At 50.1% G+C, this 18,920-nt stretch overlaps 1 protein-coding gene across 2 annotated transcripts in view; it reads left to right on the top strand.

Annotated features, from left to right (window-relative positions):
- The window catches only part of PRKDC (protein kinase, DNA-activated, catalytic subunit), a 156,162-nt gene that overhangs the window by 95,852 nt on the left and 41,390 nt on the right, over nucleotides 1-18,920 (top strand). For both annotated transcript variants that reach the window (XM_007464010.1, XM_007464009.1), the window contains exons 49-61: nucleotides 1,257-1,400; nucleotides 2,689-2,840; nucleotides 3,350-3,481; nucleotides 4,445-4,556; nucleotides 6,342-6,466; nucleotides 6,576-6,725; nucleotides 7,787-7,960; nucleotides 8,464-8,562; nucleotides 9,570-9,777; nucleotides 11,604-11,793; nucleotides 12,569-12,787; nucleotides 16,323-16,435; nucleotides 18,664-18,795. In XM_007464010.1, coding sequence (XP_007464072.1) covers nucleotides 1,257-1,400; nucleotides 2,689-2,840; nucleotides 3,350-3,481; nucleotides 4,445-4,556; nucleotides 6,342-6,466; nucleotides 6,576-6,725; nucleotides 7,787-7,960; nucleotides 8,464-8,562; nucleotides 9,570-9,777; nucleotides 11,604-11,793; nucleotides 12,569-12,787; nucleotides 16,323-16,435; nucleotides 18,664-18,795 — 1,950 coding nt within the window. The remainder of the gene's footprint in view (nucleotides 1-1,256; nucleotides 1,401-2,688; nucleotides 2,841-3,349; nucleotides 3,482-4,444; nucleotides 4,557-6,341; nucleotides 6,467-6,575; nucleotides 6,726-7,786; nucleotides 7,961-8,463; nucleotides 8,563-9,569; nucleotides 9,778-11,603; nucleotides 11,794-12,568; nucleotides 12,788-16,322; nucleotides 16,436-18,663; nucleotides 18,796-18,920) is intronic.

Genomic DNA, 18,920 nt, shown 5'->3' with positions numbered 1-18,920 from the left:
CTGCTGAAGCTGTGACTGGGCCTCTCCCAGCCACGAGGGGCCGCGGGCATCTCTTGGCCTGTGGGTGGTCTTCTCCCTCGGTGTGCACACCTGCCTCATGTGTAAAAGTTTCCCTTTTCATAAAGACACTGTTACTTAGGGTTAAGGCCCACCCTGATGACTTTCTTTTTAACTCGACGATCTTCCAAGACCCCGTTTCTAAATAAGGTCACATTTACAGATACAGGGAGTTAGGAGGACCTCGGCATCCTTTTGGGGCTCACAGTTCAGCCCACAGTACTTGGGGTTCACACATGATTTCCAGCTGGTGCTGCTGTAGGTGCTAACTTGATGGCTGACAGAAGGGAGCTGGTGTCTGGGTTTTGGTTCGATAAGGGGGCTGCTGAGCTGTGCTCACACGTGTGGCATGAGGTGCCTCTGGAATCACTGCAGGTGGCCCTGCAGCATCGCACACTCCCAGAGCTCGGGAACAGCGGGGGCCCATTGTCCTGTGGAACGAAAGATGAGAACTTGTGTTCACAGCTGTTTCTAAAGCTTGAGCCTTAAATTTATCCTTTTCTTACAGTTTAATAATATAGGAAAGAAGTTTATATTTAAAATTTATAAATAAGCCAGTAGACATACGTGGAGAGTGTAAACTTGTTTTTAACCTACGGAGTACATGATCAGAAACGATTTGCGGCCACACAGATTTAAGCTGTGAGAGTAGATGAGAAAACATTTGGAAAAGAAGGTGGCAGAGGGGAAGAAAGTTGACAGTCTGAGTTACACGTCAGTCTGCAATTTCTGAAATAGATTAAGTGGAATTTAGCGTATGGAGATGCTTTGGATTTCAGAGATCCTGGGCATGTGTGGTATGTTAGCAGAATGACTTCTGCAGCATTATGGGAATAAATGAAAAAACAAATTAGCCTCACGCACCTAATTTTTATATTGTCCTTTCTAATTTACCCTGTGCATTTGCAGCCGGTAAAAGTAGGATCCTCCAGGGCTGCATGTTGCTCAGATGGGGAGAGGTTGGTGTAGAATGCCTTCGTTTTTATTTCTCCGAGTGTAGGTATAGCAGAAGGGTTTTAAGCAAAGAGCAGATCAATAAGAATCCGTTTCCTTTGAGCTGTGGTTTCAGGACCCATGAGGAAAAACTTCAGCTGAGAATCTAATCGAATTAAGCAGCGTACTTGGCATTTACACGTGTTTTGAAATTAGGTCGAGTCGTAATGTTTCCTGTGACATGTGACCTTTGAACTCTCACCTAGGTCTTCCGGCCTCACGCGAAGCACTGGATCGGCCCCCTGCTGCAGCTGGTGGTCTCTGAAAACAACGTTGGGGGCGGGATCCACTACATGGTGGTTGAGATCGTGGCCACAGTTCTTTCGTGGACGGGAGTAGCAACTCCTGTGGTGAGAGCAGATGCGTCTTTGGTGTCCTCTCCCTGAGCAGCGCTGGACGTGATCCAGGCTCCTGTCCGTCCTCAGTGTTTCCAGCCTGGATCACGCCCGTCTGCTCTGCTGCTGTCCCAGGCGGCCTCGTTTTACTGCCTCAGTTGTGTCTTGTTTGGTCTGCTTTCGTTAATTCCTCCAGCCTTGCTTTTAGTTTTAAGCTATCAGGTGTTTGTGCTGTTTTGCTTATTGCTTTAACTTGCTAGGAACTTGGAAACTGATCATTGGTTTATTAAAAGTACGTGTAAAATAAACGTCTGTAGACCCTGGCTGTGAGGTTCTGAAAACGCCTCCTCTGACTGAGGTCATGAGCCTCTGGCATTCGTCTTGCCAGCCTCCCTACTCCCAGAGTGTGACGGTGGCCTGTGATGGCTGAGATTGCTAAGGAAGTGCCCCTGGAGAAGGGCACCGGCCAGTCCTGACACAGTGTGGGTCTGTGTGCTGGAGCTCTGCCCGCTGGCTTAAAGACATCAGCACTAATAGTGTCCAGAGCTCTCATGGAAAGATGTCCTGGGATGTGGCCCTAATTAAACATAACATGCGTCCACGGAGCTGTCCCATGTGTTTGTGTCGGGATGTGCCCGTCTCATTTCGCAGCAAACCAAGTCTAACTGAGGAGCCATTGGAAGAGGTTGATTCAGATGTCAGGCGTTCAGCTGGGCTAGGAGAGTGAGCTGCCAGGTGTCAGGATAACTGATTAGAGCACCAGCCAAGGTGAAAGTCACAGTGAACCTTTCACCACTCGTTGCAATAGTCTGAGCAAGAGGCTGAAACCAGAGGAAGTGCGTCTTCCCTCCCCCTGACACCCATTCCGTGTACCCCATGGAACAGCCTCCCCGGTCAAGGGTCAGGGGGCCAGCACAGATGTGGGTGTCATCTCATGGTAGAGGGAGCCCCAGAGGAAAGGCTCCAGCAGTTTGGTGGGACCCTTGGGTTGGGAGGAATGCAGTGGGGGGGGCATCTTCAGGGTCCCCTCCCTCCTCGTTGGGAGGTCCCAGCAGAGGCCCTGGGGAGGGTACGAGTGTCTGGCGGGGGCAGGGGTGCTGCAGGGCCCTGGCAGCCTCTCCGCCTGCTGGGTGGAGGCCCGCTAGGTAAAGCCTTCGAGTTACAGTTGCACAGGTGGCTTTTAACCACGAAGCTGACTCCTCATTGAATGCCAGCTTTCTTTTATAAATCGATTTTCTGGTCAAAAAATGCTTTCCCAGAATGCAGTGCTACCTATTTACATAGAATTTCTATACCTTTTTAGGGGGTCCCCAAAGATGAAGTGTTAGCAAATCGATTGCTTCATTTTCTAATGAAACACGTTTTTCATCAAAAAAGAGCTGTGTTTCGACATAACCTTGAAATTATAAAGACGCTTGTTGAGTGCTGGAAGGATTGTTTATCCATCCCTTACAGGTATAAATTTACTAGATTTTGCAATATCGTTTAAAGATCTTTTACACCTAGCACGTTGTGTGCGATGATTACAGTGAAAATTACTTGAACGGGTAGAAGGAGGAATGTGATCCGAAGTGGAATTTACAGGTAGGTGGAATCTTGCCACTAATGAACGCAGGCTCCGCGTTCCTTACTAGAAGCACCTCTGGGCGGCCATCGTCTGCAGGTGTGGGGTTTGCCCTGCCCTTCACTGCCCCCCAGGGGTGATTCGTGCCGGGCACAACCTGAGGCAAACCAAAACTGCCGAAAGGTTTTACTGTCAACCGAGGGGAGATTAGGACCAGTAATTGGATGGTAATTAGTCCTTAGTGCCTGTGTTGCAAAGGCAGAGTCACCTGGGTGTGAACAGAGGGTGGGAAAAGGAGAAGTGTTTCTTACCCTGAAAATCAGCCACAGGATGTTTTATGTTTGTCTTCCGGCTTCTTATGTGTGACAAGTTATACTGTTCCTTTGTGCTCACGTTTCAGGTTAATGTTTGAAAAGTTTTCCGGTAAAGATCCTAATTCTAAAGACAATTCCATAGGAATTCAGTTATTAGGCATTGTAATGGCCAATGACTTGCCTCCATACGACCCAAAATGTGGCATAGAAAGTGTAAAGTAAGTATCGCGTTTTTGGTTTCCTTTTTTGGTTAAAGTGTACCTGAACCGGACTGGAGAGTGGAATATTGTTTTATGTTGGTAAATTTAAGGACTCGGACCCATGTTAAAAATATTTCGAAGAAATATGTTAGTGGAGTGAATGAGGGAAGTGAGTTTTCAAAAATTAGTGTAATTTTTTCACGTAGTTTTGGTAGACAAAGTGTTAGCTCTTTTTGTTATTTTCTAAAGTGACATTTTTACCCTTGATTCCTGAAAGCAGCATGAGCTCTGGAGAGCATTCACGTCAGGGTCATGACCACGAAGCAGGTGGCCGGGCCCTGCTGCCCTTTGCTGTGGCTCTGCCACCGCTGCAGCCTCCAGCCTCTAGCCCCTCATCGCCCGGGGGGGTCCACATGGAGGGGCTTTAGCAGGACAGTCCTAACTGCACAGAGAGGAGCTGGGGTCCGTGCAGAGCCGGCTGCTTGGTCGAGTTCATGTCTGCCGACGTTTCCCGTCTCTTTGGAAGTTCTTGCTCTCTCGTTGGTCCTCCAGGGTCAGCCTCTGCGGCACCGGGGGCGCCGGTCGCCTGGTGTCACGGATGGACGTGCGGCCCAACACAGGGTCAACGGGAAGTGGTTAACTTTTGGACAAGTGACTTCTCTGAGCTCACGTCCTGCTGTCATGAGGCTGGGGAGCACCCCCACCCCCACCCCCGAGTCTCTGCATGTCCTTCTGTGGTATAGGCGCCTCTAACAGGGTCAGATCTCAGGCCGCAGCCGATTTCACTGCCGGCCCGGCAGGCCGAGCCTCCACGGCCGTGTCAGAGCTTCTGCGCGTCTGTACCTGGAGCCGCACAGGTGTCCTGGGCCCCCTGTTCAGGTGCCATTCGTCCCTGGGCGTGGGGAGTAAAGTCGTGATACGCTTCTGTCAGACAACAGGATGGGTGGTGTTATGCTTATTTACTTTCTACGTTTGTCGTAGATACTTCCAGCCTTTGGTCAATAACATGTCGTTTGTCAAGTATAAAGAGGTGCACGCAGCAGCCGCAGAAGTTCTGGGGCTTATTCTTCGATACCTTACCGGGAGAGAAAAGGTGAGCGCGTTGTGCACTTTTATATAAATACTTCTGTTTCAGTTTTGACTTGACATGGCCCTTGATACCTGCAGCCTCTACACTAGGAAACCAAAGTGGACATTCTGAATTTATTACTATTTTACTCTCTTTCCTACTGTGTACAGTGCTCAGTTTTTTAAAAAGACGTGATTATTTTTTTATTTCGGACTCTTGGAAACTTGGCAAAGCATGTAAAGGTGGTAACTTTCTTTTTATTGTAAAAATCAGGATATGAGTATGTAAGCAGCTTTCACTCCTCTGAACTTGGCCTCAGGAGTCCCTTTTGGAGAAACTGCCCTGGTAGAGCCTTGCTGTGGAAGTAAATGGATAGAGCCCTCCCCTTGTACTTTTGGACGTAATGTAGCTGTTGGGTAGGAGAGGGCTTCTCAGGGAAGGGCTCTCCATCTCTGCCCTGCCCACTCTGCACGACTGTGAGAAGGGCCTGGTTGCATCTCTAAGCACGGCGCACGTTCTCCATAAGTTATCATTAAGACATGCGTAGAACCGCGTGGGCCGTGTATGGAAATGGCAGGCTGTAACTTACTACCGTGTGTCTGTCTCCCGTGGCTTAGCATGCTGGGGCCTGCAGAGCTGTCCCCCACGGTGACAAGACGCCGGGTTGCAGCCTGCCCAGGACGGCACGCTGCACCAGTCCTTGGCCCTTTGTCACTGCCTGCAGGACACTCTGCCTTCTCCGTCGCTGCCGTGTCTTCTCCCCCGGCCTCACGGCTTGAGAACTGCCTTTGCTCGTGGTCCCCAAATTCCTGTCTCCAGTCCCCTCCCCTCCTGCAAGGAGCCAGGGCGAGGAGCAGCCTGGGAGAAGCCAGGGGGTCCCGAGGGCACCAAGGCCGCCCACAGTATATTGGACCCCTGCCCATTTCACCAGTAAGGCATTTATTTGGATTTAGAACATTGAGCAAAATTAAATTAAGCTAAAAGGAAATAGAACGCCCCGCCCCGCCCAAGAAAGTCAAACTTCACTTATAATTTATTTTCGGGACTACTAGCTATTTTTGTCAAATAAAAACGTATTCAAATTCACAATCTTGTAACCATATGATTCTAATGTCCTTTAATGGTGGGTTTCAATTTACATAATACACTTAATTTTCACCAAGGGTGGAGCACATTACGTCAGAGCCCGGGCTTAATCTCTCATGACTTAAATTTCAACTTAATGGGAATGATAAACCCTCTTGTTTTACATAGTTCTTTTCTGAATATAAAATGGCATTGATTTAGTGTAGAAGTTTGGAAAGCAGAGTGGAACACAGAGGTAGGGTCACTCGTGTTCTGACCACTGACCAGCCTGGCCCCTGGACCGTGGGCTCCGGTCCCGAGCACCCCTTGTGCTCCCTCGTTGTTCCATGCCGTCAGGGTCCCGTGTGCTATGGCTGGGCACTTGCTCCCTGGTGGGCACAGGCTCTGGGGGAGCCGGGGACCTGTGGTGGGGGAAGGCAGGTGCAGGGGGATGGGCAGGGCGCGTGCAGCTCGAGTTCTCTGAAACTGGTTTGACCAGAGACGTGAACACTAAGCACCGTTGAGTCACTGGTTTTCATTCAGCTTCTCAGATGACTTGCTGGCAGCGTTCTGGTGTCAGAGGAAGTATAATCTTGATCGTTCTGATGCCTGGCGTGTGGTCACAGCCCCCGAGCCTCTGGAGGTGCCCAGTGCTCAGAGCTCCCCGGGGCCTCCACCTTGTGACGCTGTACTTAACCAAAGTTCCCACCTGGAGTGTATTTGAGACAAAGCTTAATCTTTCAGACGCTGGAGGAGTCTGTGTGTGAAATGGTGGTAAAGCAGTTGAAGCAGCATCAGCACACGGCGGAGGACAAATTTATCGTGTGCTTGAACAGAGCCGCCAAGAACTTCCCTCCTCTTGCCGACAGGTGGGGGTCAGCGCCGCCTTCCTGCTCCTGCCTCGGGGTGGGGAGGGTATAGGGGGCGGTGGTGGGGGGTCAGCGCCACCTCTCCTCACCGGCCTTGCTCGCTGCCCAGGTTCATGAGCTCCGTGCTTCTCCTGCTGCCGCGGGCCCACGGCGTGATGAAGACGCTCTGCCTGGAGGTGGTGCTGTGTCGTGCAGACGAGAGGGCGGACCTGTACCTGCAGTTAGAGAGCAGGGGTTTCACGCAGCTCATGAGGCACAGGTGAGTGCGTCCTCGGATGCAGCTGGCTCCTAAAACGTCCCTTTGCTCAGCTGTTCCCCTCCACTCAAGGCACTTGTAGGTTGTCGCGAAGTGTGTGTTCCCTCTGCGATTGCGTCTTTTCTCGTCCTGCCTGTATGCACGTTTTTACATAGTGATGAACCGTGTCATTGTGTCCTGATTTTCTCCGTTCAGTGCTTACTAAGTATCTGCTGTGTATAGAGCATTCAGCTGGCGCTTATTTAAGGAGGAAGACACACAAGGAAGCAGGTGTGCACCCTGTCAGGACCCAGGCTGCACTTAACCCCCGCTTGACATGCCAGTGCGTGACTAGCACTTGAAGCCATTTTTTAAAGTCGTAACATCCTTTCTGTTTAGCTCATTTTGTTTGACATTGCCACGTTTTTAAAAATGAACTTTTTATTTTGGAATAATTTTATTTTTACAGAAAAGGTAAAAGATAGTACGTAGGATTCCCACACACCTTTCACCCAGGTTCCCCGTCTTACATAATCACGGTGAGTTTGTCAAAACCAAGAAGTTAACATTAGTACGTTTCTGTTAACAAGACTGGACTTTATTTGGATTCAGCAGTTTCCTCACTGACGTCCTTTTTCCATTCTAGGATCCAGGCAAGATACCACGTTGTTAATTTACTTTTAATAATCTAGCCCGCGATAATTATTTTCAAGAATGTAATTTTTATATAAGTGTAGTATTACCTATAGTATATATTTTTTTGTTTGTTTTTTTGCGGCATGTGGGCCTCTCACTGTTGTGGCCTCTCCCGTTGCGGAGCACAGGCTCCGGACGCGCAGGCTCAGCGGCCATGGCTCACAGGCCCAGGCGCTCCGCGGCATGTGGGATCTTCCCGGACCAGGGCACGAACCCGTGTCCCCTGCATCGGCAGGCGGACTCTCAACCACTGCGCCACCAGGGAAGCCCTAATATCATATTTTGAAATACAGAACAGCACAAAAAAGAAAAAGTTACCTGTCATATCTGAAAGTCTAGTAGTAACAACTGTCGAATTTGTGTGTTTTTAAAAATCTCTCTTACTGTAGAGACGACGAGAGACAGAAAGTGTGTTTGGACATAATTTACAAGCTGATGGCAAGATTGAAGCCCGTGGAGCTCCGGGGACTCCTGAGCCCTGTGGCGGAGTTCCTGTCTCACCCCTCCACTCTGTGCCGGGAGCAGATGTACAGTATCCTCATGTGGGTTCACGACAACTACCGGTGAGCTCCGCTCTGACAGTTTACGGCGCTCTCTTCGGGGGACTGTTTGGGTGCCTTTTAGCATTCTGGAACGATTAAGATGAATGATAGAGTATTTAAAAATATGTCATTAATAATTGAAACAAGTTTATTGAAATATATCTTCACCTTAATTGATTTTGTGTTACCTGTAGGAAATATTCAGAGTGTGGCATTATGGGTTGAGCTGAAAGTGTAACTTGTTTCCATAGTTATCCCTTTACAGTCTGACAAGATTAAGGAAAGGGGCTGCTGGGATGTTTCCTCCTTTGGGGCTGCGACCACGCCACTCCTCATGGGGCCTCTGGGGCCCTGTTCCCCCAGCCGCACCAAGGGCCCATGTCAGGGTGCAGGTGCCAGAGGGTGGGTGGAAGTTCACGGGAAGAGGCAGGTTTTGTTACTTCAATTCTGGACAGTGTTCTTGGGGTTGAACAAAAGCAACAGAAGGAGCATCGGTAGATTTGTCATTTTGTTACTTTTCTCAGAGATCCAGAGAGCCAGGCAGATGATGACTCCCAAGAAGTATTCAAGTTGGCGAAAGACGTGTTGATCCAAGGATTGACCGACGAGAATCCCGGCCTTCAGTATGTGCCCCTCCTGCAACAGCTGGGCTGGGCGGGCACACTCAGGGGGTCTCGTTCTTGGCCAGTGTGGGGTCTTTCAGAGGTGTTGGAAGCACATTTGCAGTATCAGCGTTTTCTCTGCCTCTTGCTTCCATAATGTGTAATAAAAATGTATTTCAAATCACATTAAGACCTAAAAATCCTGACATGTTACTTTAACATAAAAGCCTTGAAAAAGTGGTGTGGGTTCACACTCTCTCTGCTGTGCCCTGACGTACAGCATTTCAAGATGAGGAATCTGTAATAAAAAGTGGGCTATTGTTTCCTGTTTAACCCAGAGTGAGATCTCACTGTACGTATCAGTATCGGTTGACATGTTCGAAACCTTGGACGTTGGAGGATGTGCTGCAGTGTAACCACATGCGCAGAGAGAAGGACAGTTGTTCTCCCCGAGGCTAATTGTATTACGTTGCACAAGGAGCAGTGTAGACTTTTTCGTATGATTCTGTATATCAACTAACTTTTAACTGTGCTGGAATTTTTAATTCATTAAGCTTTTAAAAATTGTATTTGGATTTCTTAAACCTTCACAAATTATAAAGCCTAATCTGGTTTTTAACCATAATAGTTTGAATATTTTATGTTCATATTATGTTTTGAATACTGTATAGCACTAACTTTTGGAGTGAATTGTCTTATTAGCAAGGCAATGACAGACTATATATGTAATTTCTTTCAATGTTTTCTCAGTTTCAAAATATCTAATGTTGTATTCTCATCTTTGAAAACTTCCCAGGTAAGAGAGATGAGAATAACATCACCTAGTTTCTCACCTCTTGCTAAATAATGCTAACACTTTGGCATATTTCTCCCCTTCAGCACATACATTGTTTGTAAGTCAGCTTACCCTATTGACACAGTTTTGCGAATGGTTGCCCTGCGTTGAGCTCTGGGCGGTGGGGGGGAGATGCCTTCCCTGCCGGGCACACGTACAGGCCTCCTTCTCTTCTTTCCTCTCTGCCCTTCAGGTTAATGATTCGGAACTTCTGGAGCCACGAAACTAGGTTGCCGTCAAACACCTTGGACCGCTTACTGGCCCTAAATTCCTTATATTCTCCTAAGATAGAAGTACACTTCTTAAGTTTAGCGACAGATTTTCTGCTTGAAATGACCAGCATGAGCCCTGACTTCCGCCGTCCCATGTTTGAGCACCCTCTGTCGGAGTGTGAGTTTCAGGTGAGCTCTTACCCCTGTGATCTGAGCTTTCTCTGCCTATTGCTCAGCAGACATTGTCCACTAGTGTTAAACGCCTTTCTTTTTTCTTTAATTGAGGTATAAATGACGTATAGCATTGGATTAGTTTCAGGTGTACAATGATTTGGTATTTGTATGTATTACAAAGTCATCACCACAATAAATCTGGTTAACATCCGTCACCTCCCAGTTACACGTTTTCTTCTTGTGATGAGAACTTGCAAGCTCTACTCTCTCAGCAGCTTTCAAATACGCAGCACAGTGTTGTTAACAGTAGTCACCATGTGTACATTGCACCCCAGGACTTACTTCTTTTATAACTGGAGGTTTGTACCTTTTGACCCCCTTTACCCATTTCTCCCACCCCCTACCCCTCGCCACCACCAGTCTGTTCTCTGTTTCTATAAGCTTGGTTTGTTTTTTGTTCCAGATTCTACATATGAATAAGACCGTACAGTATTTGTCTTTCTCTCTGACTTATTTCATGTAGCCTTCAAGGTCCGTCCAGGTCGTTGGTAAATGGCAGGATGTCATTGTTTTTCAGGGCTGAGCAGTATTCCATTGTGTGTGTGTGTGCGTGTCTGTGTCCGTGTGTGTGTGTGTATGTACACCACTTTATCCATTCATCTGGCGATGGACCCTTAGGTTGTTCCCATGTCTAGGCTATTGTAAATAGTGCTGCTATGAAGGGGCCTGTTTTTTTTTTTTTTTTTTTTTTTTTGCTGCATTGGGTCTTTGTTGCTGCGTGTGGGTTTTCTCTAGTTAAGGCGAGCAGGGCCTACTCTTTGTTGTGGTGCGTGGGCTTCTCATTGCAGTGGTTTCTCTTGTTGCGGAGCACGGGCTCTACGCCCGTGGGCTTCAGTAGTTGTGGCGCGCGGGCTCAGTAGCTGTGGCGCATGGGCTTAGTTGCCCCACGGCATGTTGGGTCTTTCCGGACCAGGGCTCAAGCCCGTGTTCCCTGCACTGGCCGGCGGATTCTTAACCACTGTGCCACCAGGGAAGTCCCAGGGTGCCTGTATCTTTTCAAATTAGTGTTTTCGTTCTCTTTGGATAAATACGCATGCGTGGAATTGCTGGATCGTATGGTAGTTGTATTTTTAGTTTCCTGAGGAAGCTCCACACTGTTTTCCACAGTGGCTGCACCAGCTTACAGCCCCAACAGCAGTGCACAGGGCCCCCTTCTGATGACAGCCATCCTGACAGGTGCGAGGTGATGTCTCGCTGTGGTCTGGTCGGCGTTGCCCTGGCGACCAGCATGCTGGCTTCCTGATGTTATTTGGAATCCACTCACATTCTTCCTGAGACGCCGCCTGTGCGTCACCCTGCACGCAGCGCACCCTCGTCCCTTCAGCCTCCACGGAGCTGTTCCTCTCTCCCCTCCCACCACCCCCATAGATGCCTGTTGGCGCCTCGGCCCAGCAGTCCCGGTGGCGATTTGCACGTTGACTCAGAGCTCCTGGAACAGAGCCCGCCCTGCCACCCGCCGTGTCCCCAGCGCCTGGCGGGCTGGGCGCCGGGTGGGGGCTGGGTGCTGAGGAGCTGAGGCGTTTCCTGAGGGTGGGAGTGAGCCTCTGGATGCAGAATGTGGAGGAGTGGGAAAGGGTTTTTTCCTCCCTGGTACCGATGGGCTTGTTTAGTTGGCAGATAGCTGTTCCATTAAAACTCAGTTTGAAAAGGGTCTTCAGATACTTCTCACAGAGACACGTGAAGCTATAGTGCATATGCGCTGATGGGACCGTTAAATTTTAAATAAAACATTTGCGTGTTGCTGAGAAGGGCCCTGCTTCACCTGAAACTCTCGTGTGCAGGAGTATTCTATTGATCCTGACTGGCGCTGTCGGAGCGCGGTCCTCACTCCGATGTTCCTGGAGACCCAGGCCTCCCAGAGTGCGCTCCAGACCTGGACGCAGGATGGGCCCCTCTCGGCTCGGTGGGCGCTGGCCGGGCAGGTCCGGGCCACCCAGCAGCAGCTCGACTTCACACCCACACAGAGTGCAGGTAACGTGTCTGCCGTGGGGCGCCGGCTGTCGGGGCAGCAGGGCCCCCCCCAGAAGACGTGAAGGAGGGGGGCTGAGTTCCTGGAGGGCAGACTCGGGGGGTGGGCGGGGGCAGGAGTCCCGTGGGGACAGTCCTGGGGGTGGAGGTGGGGATGGCCGCTTAGCCAGCAGGCATGCTGGGCGCTTAGAAGCGTGGAGTCCGACGGGCGTCCTGTGTCCACCACAGCGAAGAAAGGGAAGAAAAGGGTTATTTCTGATTGTAGAAAGCAGGAAAAGTCTTAGGACGTGTGTATGTTTTGGTTTCGTTTAGCGCATCACGTTTAAAACCCCTTATTACCTCAGAAGCAAAGCAGAGCTAAACCAAATTCATCTGTGTTTGTAGTTCATTAAACTTTCCTTTCTCAAATGAGTCAGCTCTTTCCTTTGATCAGCAAAGTGCAAGTTGTAGAGTGAAATCCCCAAGTGGTTTTATGTAAATTCTTCACATTCTGTTGGTTCTAGAAATAGGAGTGATTTGGACAGTTAGTGTGGAACTTTTATGACACTGGTGCTAGAAATCATGGACCTTAGTGCCTTGTTGCAGACACAAAGTATCGTTCTTAGGAGTAGGTGACACGTCTCCCGCTTCTCACGTTGAGGACACGGGAGCCCGCCGCCCGGGTCTTCCCGCGGGGACCTGGCCGGCTCCCGTCTCGGTCGCTGCTGCCAGGCGGCGGCCCCTGCTCTTGAGTGGCGTGTCCCCGCTGCCCTGACGTGCCTGTCACGCTTGTTTGCAGGGGGAAGAGCCTCCTCCCACTGGCTGACGGGGGGCAGCATTGACCCGCTGGGGGACGGCCCGGCCCCTGCCACCGACTCCTCGCCTTCATCCTCGTCCTTGCTGTTTGCCCACAAGAGGCCTGAGGGGCTGCGCGGGGCAGCCCCGAAGTCAGTGGGACCCGACTTCGGGAAGAAAAGGCTGGGCCTTCCAGGGGACGAGGTGGATAACGGAGCGAAAGGTAGGCGGTCGCCGAGGTGTGTTGAGCCTGTGGCCGTCCCTGCGTCCCGGCCCCCGCGTGGTGCCCCGCACTGTGGAACCACGGTTCGGGGTCCAGAAAGCAGTTGAGTAAAGTGGGCTCAGCCCCGTCGCTTAGTGACTTTCTGGAAGTTTAGGGGTCACGAGAGGAGGTAGGATGTGGAGGCTAAGCCTCAGAGAGTTGAGGTCCAGGTGGGGTGGAGAGGGGTCAGGCCAGGCCTGGGCGGTGGGGAGTGAGGACACAGGCGGTCAGCTCGGGGCCGGGGCGGGGCAGGTAAGGAGGCTGACGGGGTGGGCTGGGGGCCCTGGGAGGAGCCCCGGCTCGGGTGGGGAGCCAGCAGACAGGCCAGCCGCCCCAGACTCGCGGGAAGCGACGGCGTCCGCCCTCGGCCAGGTCTCTCGTGCGGCTTCCACAGCTCCGGTCGGCGTTTTTATTGCCCCTTTCCTTTGGGTCTCAGTCACTCTCTGGCTCTGTGTCCCCGGGCCCTCGCCTGCCCCGCACCCACTCGTGGGAAGCGCCTGCCCTAGCCCTGGGCTCGTCCACGTGCCTGAGCAGTTGACGCCTGAGCTGGGGTCTCGTGGGCCTGTCTTCCTTTCTTGTGCAGTAATTTTCCCTGGGCATTAATGGCTATTTTCTTTCTTTCTTTCTTTCTTTTTTATTGAGGTGTGGTTGATTTCCAGTGTTGCATCAGTCTCTGCTGTACAGCACAGTGACTCGCTTACACACACACAGATGTTCTCTTTCTATATTCTTTTCCGTTATGGTCTATCACAGGGTTTTGAGTGTATGACTATTTTCTTTTTTTACTTCTACCAACTTTATTTGCCAGGTGTCAGCCATTCAGGTTTCTAAACCAACAGACTTCTTTTCATATTTATATTTTTATAATTATGAAATATTTCAGATATAGACAAAATAAAAATAATATATTTGACATCCCTGTACCCACAGCCAGGCTTTACCAAATTTAACTTTTGCCACAATTATTTCAGTTAAAAAAAAAACCCTAAACAAAAGCTCTCCCAAATTGTATTTCACTCCCCTCCATAACCTTCCCAGAGGTAATCTTCAATCCTGAATTTTGTGCAGCTCATTTCCACAGATAATTTATGTACTTTTATTCATAACTTACATTCATAAAAAATAAGGCATTGCTCTGCATATTCTATAAAATATTATAAAATGTTTCTATTTTCTACATGCACACTTTTTGTTCAATATTGTTTGTCCACAGTGATACACACAGCACAAGTTTATTTTAAATCATTGCATAGGATTCAGTAGAATGAATATACAAGAGACTGTGTCAATACTCTGTTTATGGACATTTAGGGTTTTTTTCTTTTCTTCCCCTTTTTTTTCTTCTTCTTTTTTTCTTTTTTTCTTTTAGCTCATTTCAAACAAAGTTACAGGAGCAGCTTCTTGTGTACGTGAACTATTTTCTTTAGATGTTTGGCTTTCTACATATTTGTCCCCTAGTTTCCTCTGAGTTGCACAGCTGTTGTTTATGTGAAATCTCCCTTGAGCCTCCGAGTGCTGCATCCAGGCTGCTGGCCCCGGACTGTCCTTCCTCGGTCTGGTCCTCCTTCCTGGGGGGCACCTCCCCAGAGACCTTCCAGGGTAGGGGTCAGCGCGGTGGCTTTTTTGACGCGATGCTAGTCACTGCTTTGCAGGCACTGGTGCTTGTGGGGACAGAGCTCTGGGCTCTGAGGAGCCTGGTGTGGCCTCGTCATGGTCCTTTGTGCGGACAGGGTGTTTACTCTGGGGTTGCTCTCAGGATCTTCTCTTTAAGACCAGTTTTAGGAAACATCACAAAAGGTCCTTAGGTGCAGGTCTGTTTTAGTCCATTTTCCTGGGCTTGAGGAAGGCCCTTTCAAAGGCTGCTAACTCCTGTTTTCCGGTTCTGGAATATTTTTGCTTGGGTGATTTTTTTTGTTTGTTTGTTTTGTTTTTGATTGCTCTAGACATTATTTTATTTATTTTTTAAAAAATTTATTGAAGTAGAGTTGGTTTACAGTGTTAATTTCTACTGTACGGCAGTGACTCAGTCACGCATGTGCGTGTACGTACGGCAGTGACTCGGTCACGCATATGCGTGTACGTACGGCAGTGACTCGGTCACGCATATGCGTGTACGTACGGCAGTGACTCAGTCACGCATATGCGTGTACATACGGCAGTGACTCGGTCACGCATATGCGTGTACGTACGGCAGTGACTGACTCAGTCACGCATATGCGTGTACGTACGGCAGTGACTCAGTCATGCATAGACGTGTACGTACGGCAGTGACTCAGTCACGCACATACATGTATGTACGTTCTTTTTCGTGTTCTTTTCCATGAGGAAAAGGGTTCCCTCCTCTCCCGTGGATGATTTTGATAATGATTTCCAAGTGTCAGTTTTCTCTTTTGGGGATTCTGTTTGACTATCAGACCTAATGGGTTATTCTTCTAATTTTCTGTTTTTACCCTTTTTTAAGAATATATTTTACTTATTTATTTATTTATTTTATTATTTATTTTTAAGTTTTGGCCGCGTTGGGTCTTAGTTGTGGCACGTGGGACGTCGAGGCGCACGGGGTCTCTTGTTGAGGCGCGTGGGCTCACTAGCTGCGGCGCGTGGGCTTAGTTGCCCCCTGCCCTCCCGGTATGTAGGATCTTAGTTCCCCGACCAGGGATCGAACCTGCGTCCCCTGCCTTGGAAGGTGGATTCTTTACCACTGGACCACCAGGGAAGTCCCTGTTTTTACCCTTTTTGTTCTCTGTTCTGGGACATGTCTTTAACCTTATCTTCTAACCTATGCTTTCAACAGAAGACATCCTGTTTTTAGTTTCCATGAGCCTTTTTGGTCTCTGAACATCCCATCGGTCCACTGTTGTAATATCTACTCTGCTCTTTCTGGTAAATGATCATATTTTGAATTTCTTTCCTAGATGGCCTGCTTTCAGCTTTTGCTGTTTTGCTATAGTTTGGTTCTGTTTTTCCTATTTGAAGCTTTCCTCAAGAGACTGGTGACTTTTGGCCTTTTGCTGTGTTCCAGCCAGGGCAATAAACAGTGTCTGGAGTGGTAGCTGCATGTTGGGTGTGTGCTGACTGGCCTCCACCATGGCGCAGAAGCCCCCCTTTTGTGCTGGTTGGTCCCCTAGAGGCCAGATCTCCACCCTCCTGCCTGCAGGCCCAGGGCCTGGTGCCGGGGCGGCCCCGGGTTCCAGGAGTTCTCATGGCCCCCAGGGTTTCTGCCCCAGCCTCACGTCCCTGAGCCCCCTCCGCTGTCCCCGGGTGCTGTCTGGCCTCTGCTGGTTCTCTCTGCACGGCTCTCGGTCGGCACTGAGGCGGCACGACTTTCTGTTCGCCAGCTTCCCGAAGTGGTCAGCGGTTTCCTGTGAGGGCTTTGAGTGCAAAACTAAGGGGAGGTAAAAGATGGAGCTCAGAGACAGCCTCGCTTTTGTGTCAGGGATTCTGGGGAGGAGGACAAAGTCAGCCGCGAATAACCAGCCTGTTTTCTGTTCTTCAGGTCCAGACAGTCGTGCAGAAATATTGCGACTACGCAGACGGTTTCTAAAGGACCGAGAAAAACTGAGTTTGATTTATGCCAGGAAAGGTGTGGCTGAGCAAAAGCGAGAGAAGGTTTGTGTCTGTTTCTAGCATTTGATCAGAAATAGCTGTTGTCTGTCAGAGGACGTGTGCCGAGGACACAGGCTCCCTGTCGGTCTAGAGCCCGACTGCGGCGGCAGCCCGCTGGGGGTCCCCTGAGCTGCTCCGGTCCGCCCTACCCTCGGGGGCTGCTCTCTCTGGATAGACGGGCTTTCTCCACGTGGTGGAGACAGGACCGCCCGTCCCCCTGGGGTCCCGCCTCCCAGCTTCAGCCCCTCTCGATGCCGAGGCCGGAGCCCTGACCCAGCTCGGGACCAGCAAGCCGTTGTGAGCAGGGGGTGCGCTGCTGGAGGTGCCATGGGGGTGGGCGAGGAGAAGGGCCGGGGCTGAGCTTCCCGCTGCAGCCACGCGTGTGGCACAAACTGGTGGCTGGACGTTCCTCAAAATGTGGACATGACGGGAGAGTTTGTGTAGCCCTGGCTCCAGTGCGAGATACAGATCAGTGATGATGCCTAGCTGTTACAGGGCCAGATTGTGAGTGAAAGCCCTGTCTTGTTCTAACTCAGCTTAAATTCTCAGCCACTTAAGTTCCAAATTTGAGCATGGGGTGGTCAAATGGTTCCCCTGGGTCTCCTGTGGAAAGAAAACGTGCCACCTCTCTCTCATCCCTGTAACTGTGGCAACGAGCGCAACTAATGCAACACTTCAGGCCTGTCGCCAGCCCCATTCCACCGGAGGCGTTTGAGCTGCGAGCCCCTTGTTCAGCCTGAATCCTGCCTGGGCTTCTGGGGAGCCAGGAGCGGGCTTGGGGGCATAGGCACCGGGCTGACCCCCGAGGGTCTCAGGGAGAGGGCGGGGATGGCCCGCGCTTGGTGTTGGGTGCGCTCGCCAGCTGGGGGCGTGTCACCTGAGTGCTTGCTGGCAGAGCTGTTGTCCAGTCTGGTGTGTACAGCAGACAGAAAGCAGGGGCAGTGCCGGAAACTAACCAGGAGATGAGCACGCTGGGGAGCCTGTTAAAGAGGCTGGGGTGGGGGGCTCCGCAGAGACGGTCCCTGCGGAGGGAGCGGCTGCAGAGGTGTGTTCCCGGCAGCGTCGCATGGGCCCCGCGTGGGGAGAGCAGGGCCGGCGGGGTGGGGCTCATTGCGAGGTTTGTCCTAAGAGCAACAGACTGGAAACACAGCCTCTCGTTTATGGCTTTAAAAAGTTTTAAATCAAGTTCTCTGATTTCAGAGAAACTCAGATTTCTTTGTAATAAATATTTAAATAACCTTCACTGTTCATCTGACAGTGGTTTTTGTTCCGGATTTATCATTTGCCAGACTGGTAAAGTGTAGTGACTAAACCGTCTTGGTTAGAAATTGTCATTGATTCACTTTTTTTTTTTTGAAAGAGATTTTTTGATGAGGACCATTTTTAAAGTCTTTATTGAATTCATTACAATATTGATTCTGTTTTCTGTTTTGGTTTTTTGGCCACGAGGCATGTAGGACCAGGGGTCGAACCCACACCCCCTGCATTGGAAGTCAAAGTCTTAACTGCTGGACCACCAGGGAAGTCCCTGATTCACTTTTCTGTTAGCGGTGGGCGCTGACAGTTTCATAGCTCACACGCTACTGGTATTCTTTTTTTTTTTTTTTTTTTTTCCGCCCAGGCCTCTGGTTGTCTTTATAGAGACAACTGCCTTCCAGCTCACACATGGACCCCAGATGTCTCAAGCTGCCTTTATTTGTTGGTCATATTCTTTACTTCAAAGGATAAAGTCAAAATCTGCACTGTCCAGTGCAGGAGCCACTCGCCACAGGTGACTGTGAAGAAATTGAAATGTGTCTGGTCCAGACTGAGCTGTGCTGGATTTCTGAGGCTTAGTATGAAAAAAGAATGTAAAATATCTCATTGATAATGTTTTTATCAATCAAGATGTTTTTATCTTGATTATAGGTAGAAATGATAATGTTTGGTGCATATAGAATTAAAAGGCACATATTTTAAAAATTAATTTTACTTTTTTTTTTTTGTGGTACGCGGGCCTCTCACTGGCGTGGCCTCTCCCGTTGCGGAGCACAGGCTCCGGACGCACAGGCTCAGCGGCCATGGCTCATGGGCCCAGCCGCTCCGCGGTATAGGGGATCTTCCTGGACCGGGGCACGAACCCGTGTCCCCTGCATCGGCAGGCGTACTCCAACCATTGCGCCACCGGGGAAGTCCGCTACTGGTATTCCTAACTGAGAATTCTAATCCTCCTCCGTTGCTGACGACCACAGGAGATGAAGAGTGAGGTAAAAGTGAAGCGCGAGGCCCACGTCGTCCTGTACAGAAGTTACCGTCGTGGAGACCTTCCTGACGTCCAGATTCCGCACAGCAGCCTGATCACCCCCTTGCAGGCTGTGGCCCAGGTCGGTGCTGGAACCCACGTCATGCTTGCGGGGCTGCCTCTGTGCAGGGCAGAGGTGCTGATTTGTCCCACACGGTGGGCTCAGTGAAGGGCCTTGTCCCAGGTCGTGGCTCTGCTGCTTCCTGG

The sequence above is a fragment of the Lipotes vexillifer genome, unplaced genomic scaffold (assembly GCF_000442215.2).
Source record: "Lipotes vexillifer unplaced genomic scaffold, Lipotes_vexillifer_v1.1 scaffold69, whole genome shotgun sequence".
Taxonomy (NCBI): domain Eukaryota; kingdom Metazoa; phylum Chordata; class Mammalia; order Artiodactyla; family Lipotidae; genus Lipotes; species Lipotes vexillifer.
Note: the sequence above shows the minus strand (reverse complement) of the source record. Positions and strands in the feature narration are given on the sequence as shown.